This window comes from Rhincodon typus, chromosome 43 (assembly GCF_021869965.1).
Source record: "Rhincodon typus isolate 14 chromosome 43, sRhiTyp1.1, whole genome shotgun sequence".
NCBI classification, from domain to species: domain Eukaryota; kingdom Metazoa; phylum Chordata; class Chondrichthyes; order Orectolobiformes; family Rhincodontidae; genus Rhincodon; species Rhincodon typus.
The window spans coordinates 5,332,863-5,340,036 of record NC_063374.1 but is presented as its reverse complement, the minus strand read 5'-3'; the positions used below and the strand labels follow the sequence as shown (position 1 = coordinate 5,340,036).

General features: G+C 47.3%; 1 protein-coding gene across 2 annotated transcripts in view; it reads left to right on the top strand.

Annotated features, from left to right (window-relative positions):
• The window catches only part of LOC109924103 (malate dehydrogenase, cytoplasmic-like), a 12,870-nt gene extending 8,295 nt beyond the window's left edge, over nucleotides 1-4,575 (top strand). For both annotated transcript variants that reach the window (XM_048619595.1, XM_048619596.1), the window contains exon 8: nucleotides 3,223-4,575. In XM_048619595.1, coding sequence (XP_048475552.1) covers nucleotides 3,223-3,233 — 11 coding nt within the window. In that variant the 3' untranslated portion in view covers nucleotides 3,234-4,575. The remainder of the gene's footprint in view (nucleotides 1-3,222) is intronic.
• The last annotated feature ends 2,599 nt before the right edge of the window (nucleotides 4,576-7,174 follow it).

The following is a 7,174-nucleotide window of genomic DNA, read 5'->3' as shown; positions in this document are numbered from 1 at the left end:
TTAGCACGGCCAATCCACCCTAACCTGCACATCCCTGGGTACTATGGGGCAATTTAGCACGGCCAGCCCACCCTAGCCTGCACATCTTTGGACTGTGGGAGGAAACCGGAGCTCCCGGAGGAAACCCACGCAGACAGCGGGAGAATATGCAAACTCCACACAGACAGTCGCCCAAGGGTGAGGTCGAACCCGGGTCCCTGGCGCCGTGAGGCAGCAGCGCTAACCACAGTGCTAACTCATCACCTGTCTCCTCAATGCCTGTCCACCAGCTAAACTTCCTGAGAGTGATGACATACTGTAATTGCCTGGGTGAGTGCAGCTCCAACAACACACATGAAGTTTGACACCATTTAGGATAAAGGAGGCCCCTGGATTAGTGTGCCATCTATCACAAACACATATGAAGTGGGAGCAGGACTAAGCCATTTGACCCCAAATCTGCTCCATCATCAAATAAGATCATGACTCACTTAATTATTCCATAGTCCCGTCTACCCCTGATAACCTTCATCCTCTTTACTTATCAAGAATCTATTTACTTAGGTCATCCTCTATTTGGCAAATACCATCATTGGTGTTTCCCATCAGTGGTAACTGTGGAGAAGGATGTGGAAGCTACAGAACTTGGGGAAATAAATAGCGATGTCTTGAAAAGTCTCTGTATTACAGAGGAGGAGGTGCTGGATGTCTTCAAACACATAAAGGTGGATAAGTCCCCAAGAGCCTAGAACTCTGTGGGAAGCTACGGAAGTGATTTCTGGGCCCCTGGCTGAGATACTTGTATCATCCATAGCCACAAGTGTGCTGCTGGAAGACTGGAGGTTGGCTAACGTTGTACCATTATTTAAGAAAGGTGGTAAGGAAAAGCCAGGGAACTATTAACCGGTGAGCCCGATGTCAGTCATGGGTAAGTTGTTGGAGGGAATCCTGAGGGACAGGATTTACATGTATTTGGAAAGGCAGGGACTGATTAGTGATAGCCAACATGGCTTTGTACGTGGGAAATCATGTCTCACTAACTTGACTGAGTTTTTTGAAGAAGTGACAAAGAAGATTGATGAAGGCAGAGTAGTAGGCACTGTCTGCATGGACTTCAGTAAAGCGTTTGACAAGGTTCACCATGGTGGACTGGTTAACGAGGTTAGGCCACATGGAATACAGGGAGGACCAGCAATTTGGATACAGAACTGACAGAAGGTGGTGTGGAAGGGTTGCTTTTCAGACTGGAGGCCTGTGACCAGCGGTGTGCCACAAGGATTGGTGCTGGGTCCACTGCGTTTTGTCATTTATATAGGAGGTATGGTTAGTAAGTTTGTAGATTACACCAAAATTGGAGGTGTAGTGGACTGCGAAGGAGGTTACCTCAGAGTTAAATGGGACCTTGATCAGATGGGCCAATGGGCCAATGGGCCAATGGGCCGAGGAGTGGCAGATGGAATTTAATTTAGATAAATGTGAGGTGCTGCGTTTTGGAAAGGCAAATCAGGGCACGACTTATGCACTAAATGGTAAGGTCCTGGGGAGTGTTGCTGAACAAAGAGACCTTGGAATGTAGGTTCATAGTTCCTTTGAAAGTGGAATCGCAGGTAGACAGGGCGGTGAAGAAAGTGTTTGGTACGCTTGCCTTTATTGGTCAGAGCATTGAGTATAGGAGTTGGGAGGTCATGTTGTGGCTGTACAGGACATTCGTGAGACCACTTTTGGAATACTTGGAATTCTGGACTCCCTGCTATTGAAAAGATGTTGTTAAACTTGAAAAGATTCAGAAAAGATTTACAAGGATGTTGCTGGGTTTGGAGGGTTTGAGCTATAGGGAGAGGCTGGATAGGCTGGGGTTATTTTCCCTGGAGCGTCGGAGGCTGAGGGGTGACCTTAAAGAGGTTTATAAAATCATGAGGGGCATGGATAGGATGAATAGCCAAGGTCTTTATCCCCAGGGTACAGGAATCCAAAACTAGAGGGGCATAGGTTTAAGGTGAGAGGGGAAAGATTTAAAAGGGACTTAAGAGACAACTTTTTCCCACAAGAGGGTGGTGTGTGTATGGGACGAGCTGCCAGAGGAAGTGGTGGAGGCTGGTACAATGACAACATTTAAAAGGCACCCGGATGGGTACGTGAATAGGAAGGGTTTAGAGGGATATGGGCCAAATACTGGCAAATGAGACTAGATTAATTTAGGATATCTGGTCAGCATGGACGAGTTGGACTGAAGGGTCTGTTTCCATGCTGTTTGACTTTATTAATTAACAAAGCCACCCCACCACCTTTTCCTAGCTTTCTGTCCCTCCTTAATGTCATGTACCCTTGCATATTGAAGTCCCAGTCTAAGTCATCCTACAGCTAGTTCTCTGTATGTCAGATCATATTAATTTCTGTTTGCCCTCTCGGCTTATCAGTTTTGTTTTGAAGCTATGTGCATTCAGATACAGAGCCTACATTTTGTCCTTTCAATACTTTTGTAAACTCTAGATTATCTGTTGATTCACTCATTAACTTGTACTCTCTATCCTTTTCTATTATGGTCTGTTTATTATTCCCCATAATAACTCTTTTCTTTTGCCTCTTTGATTAACCACATCTTCCCAAATTGGACCCTTTTTCCTGCTGGAACAGGCTCCACTTTCCCCAGTACTCGTCCTGGAGAATCCACTTCTCTCACATTGGTCTTTGAGCCACGAATTCATTTCTCTCTTGATGTTTGCTGAATGGCAATTTGTACGAGGCTTGGGTACGAATCCAAGATTAGTACCTTTGAGGTTCTGCTTCTTGATTTGATGCCTGGCTCCTCACATGATTGAGCAGAACCTTTCTTCATAGCTCTGTCCATGTCATTGTTTATATGTATTTACCACCGATGAGCAGACCCTCCCACTGCAAATTCTTTTCTAGCCCTGAGGAAACATCTCAAACATCCCAGCCTATCCATATCTCTCCCCATAACTCAAACCCTGGTAAATCTCTTCTGAACTCTCTCCAGCTTAATAATATTCAGTGGAGCCACACTCTTCCATGGAGAGAACAATGCCAATCCCCCTCAGGCATATGTCCCTTGCTTCCACTGACTGTCCTAGAAATGGTTGTCTGAGATGGTGTAGAGGGAGTTTTGCAGTGCATCAAACTCTGTGCTGGGCAGTTAAAATTGAAATTAAATCCCATCGCCACTTCAAGAATACGATTAAAACTGGACACTGTTTGTTACTGGATTCCCTTTTCTGTCTGCAGGTAACCTCTGAGGGCTTCATTCTGGGACCCAACAGATTGATCGGAGATTCAGAGGCAAGCTGAAGGATGAGTACACTGATGGGAGACACTGCCATTCTGTTCACATCCCCCACCCACCCTGACATCTGAACATTTGGTTTTATTCACTCGTGGGACATCGCTGGCCAGTCAGCATTTGCTATCCGCCCCTAGTTGTCCTGGGGAAGGTGGTGGTGAGCTGCCTTCTTGAACTGGTGCAGATAGACCCACAGTGACATGACACCTGAAACAGCCCAATATGAATCACCATGATATTCAGTCCAAAGGCATTGCACCAAACTGTGGAACTGTGCAGGTTAATGTTCCCCAGGACAGTCTGGGCAAGTGCACCAGGAGCTATCCTTGCTGTAGTGACCATGTTCCAACAGCACAATGAGCTGCTACACAACAGATGATTAGGATCAATTAAGACTCTGGAAAGATGCAGATGCATTCCTCCTCCTCCACCCCTCCTTACCCCATTCCACACTTGCACACACACACATACACATTCTCTTACATACATGCACGCACGCACGCACACATTGAATCATACACACACGCATGTTCGCGCGCGCGCACACACACACACACACACACACACACACACACACACGTCATCGAGTCATAAAACACAGAACCAGACCCTTCGGTCCAACTTGTCTGTGCTGACCAAGTTTCCGAAACTAAACTAGTCCCACTTGCCTGCGTTTGGCCCATATCCCTCTCAACCTTTCCTATTCATGTACCAAATACCTATTAAATGTTGTAATTGTCCCTGCCACTTCCTCTGGCAGTTCATTCCAGACATGTACCACCCTCTGCGTAAACTAGTTGCCCCTCAAGTCCATTTTAAATCTTTCTCCCTCTCACCTTAAACCTTTGCCCCTCAAGTTTTGAATTCCCCTTACCCCGGGGAAAAGACTTTTTTTATTCATCTTATCTATGCCCCTTGTGATTTTGTAAACCTCTACAAGGTCACCTCTCAATCTCTGATGGTTCAGGGAAAAGAGTCCCAGGCAATCCAGCCGCTCCTTATAACTCAAACCTCCCAGTCTCAGTAGCATCCTGGTAAATCATCTTACCAAACCTGGGTTCCTGCCCAAAAAGTGTCTCTGTCCCTTCCCAGCTGCCACTCGCCAGTCCAATGCACAGCCTGGTTCAGTGCATGCCTTGCTCCGTTGGGAGTTTTACAGCCATCTTACAGGACTCAGTCTAACAGGGTCAAATTGTGTTGTGAGATGCTGCTGAGCCACTGCCAGTCCAGGTCACCAGTGATTTGGGAGCCTGTTTGCTGCTTGTCAGTGCCGTAATAAAAGACTGTCCACCCCGCAATAGCGTGCTGTCTCATGCCGTGCTTGCGAGTTGGATCATTCACACAGAGATTGAATCATGAGCTGAACTTCCTATCCCGTTCAGAAACAAGCGCTTGCGTTTCCCTCAGCGTCTTTCGTGACCTCAGGACGTCCAGGAACTCTTTCACCGCCAGTGAGATACTCTGTGCCAACCATGATCCCAAACTAAACTAGTTCCACCTGCCAGCTCTTGGCCCATATCCCTCCAAATATTTCTTATTCATGTCTTTTAAATGTTGCGACTGTATCCTCATCCACCGCTTTCTCTGGAAGTTTATTCCACGCACAAACCACTCTGCAAAAAAAAATTGTCCCTCATGTCTTTTTTTTAAATCTTTCCCCTCACACCTTAAAAATGTGCCCCCTTGTCTTGAAATCCCCCACCCTAGGGAAAAGACATCTGCCATTCAGCTTATCTGTGCCCCTAATGATTTTATAAACCTTTATAAGGTCACCTCTCAACCTCCTACGCTCCAGTGAAAAAAGTCCCAGCCTATCCATATCTCTCCCCATAACTCAAACCCTGGTAAATCTCTTCTGAACTCTCTCCAGCTTAATAATAATCTTCCTTTAGCAGGGAGGCCAGAACTGGAGACTGTACACCAGAAGAGGCCTCACCAACGTCCTGTACAACCTCAACATGACGTCCCAGCTCCTATACTCAAAGGTCTGAGCAATGAAGGCAAACGTGCTAAACACCTTCTTAACCATCCTGTCTACCTGTGACGCAAACTTCAAAGAATTATGTACCTGAACCCTTAGGTCTCTCTGTTCTACACCACTGCCCAAGGCCCTACTTTTAATTGTATAAGTCCTGCCTTTGTTTTTTTTCAAGATGTAATTTTTTTTTTTCCCAAAATCAGTGCCTGATCTATTTCTTAACTTTGTCCACCCCACACTAATTCGGTCACCCTTAACTCCCACACACCCACCAGAAATCTAAATATCCCAGTGATTCGAGTTTCTGATTCTAAGTCCTAGCAGGTTTTCTTTTGGTGGGTGGGAGAAAGTTGCAGATTTCCTCTGCCCTCTCTGTCGGAAAGCGGTTCCTGATATCTCCCGCTCAGTGGCTACGGATCTCAACTTGAGGATCTGCCACGCACCACCGTTTCTGGATGCCCCACCCCCCAATCTGCCACTGAATAGGGTCGATAGAGAAACTATTTAATCTGAGAAGCATAGAGCAAAAGAGCAGGAGTTGGCCATACGGCCCTTCAAGTCTGCTCTGCCGTTCAATGTGATCATCTGACTCAGCCCCCTATTCCTGCTTCCCCCTGCTTCCCAAAACCCTGTGATCTCTTTAGCCCTAAGAACTATATCTAACCCCTTCTTGAAAACATTCAATATTTTCGCCTTGACTTCTTTCTGTGGCAGAGAATCCCAGAGGTTCCCCACTCTCTGGGTGAAGACATTTCTCCCCATCTCAGTCCTAAATGGCCCACCCCACAATCCTTAGGCTGTGACCCCCTGGTTCTGGACTCCCCGGGTCATCGGGAACATCCTTCCTGCATTGACCCTGTCTGGTCGTGTTAGAGTTTTATAGGTTTCTCTGACGTCCCCCTCATTCTTCTAAAAACTCCAGTGAATACAGTCCTAACTGATCCAGTCTCGCCCTTGATTATCTTATACCCCTCGATTAGATCACCTGTTAAATCTTTGCAACCAAGGGAATATGAGCCTGGTCCCGACCCGAAACGTCAGCTTCCCTGCTCCTCTGATGCTGCCTGGCCTGCTGTGTTCCTGCAGCCCCACACTGTGTTATCTCAGATTCTCCAGCATGGGCAGCTCTTACTGTCTCTGAGCCTGGTCTGTGCTCCCTCTCGGCCAGGATCGATTTGGGTTTAATGCTGACAGTTTTCTGTCTCACTCCTGCCACAGCATCTTGCAGTCGAACAAAAGATTTGGAGATGTGGGAGGTTACGCTCAATGGCACGGATCGGGAACAAGGTGTGGTAAAGCTGGCGCTGTGCGCCCCCTGTAGGTCATCCCACAGCCCATTCAGTCATGGGCATCGTTACAGCCAAACTTAATCAGGTTGGCTGGTACTCTCTCATGAGACGGGTCCTCTGCCGTTGGGCACTGATGTCCCTGTTCCCTCGTCCTCCCAGGAGTTGGGCGTAGAGGTCCTGGGAACAAGAGGCACAGAGCAGCTGTGACCACATCCTGTCAAGGAAGGGTCAAAGAGAGGGAAACGGGAGGGTGGGAGAATGTCCTCACTGCCTTCTGCAGGAAAACAATGCAGATCAGTCTGCCCCAGGATGTAGACTTGGGGGGGCACAATGAAGAGGTTATGTTTCATTTCCAAACTCCTGGAGGATTCACAACGGACGGAGCAGTTTTACTGGTTGGGAAATACGGCAGCTAGTTTTGTGCACAGCACGATCTCACTCGATAATGTCCCAGATACTTGGCTTCTAATAATAATTTAGGGCTGAACTCCATCAAACACTCCCAGGACAGGGACAGCACGGGGTTAGATACAGAGTAAAGCTCCCTCTACACTGTCCCCCATCAAACACACCCAGGACAGGCACAGCACGGGGTTAGATACAGAGTAAAGCTCCTTCTACACTGTCCCC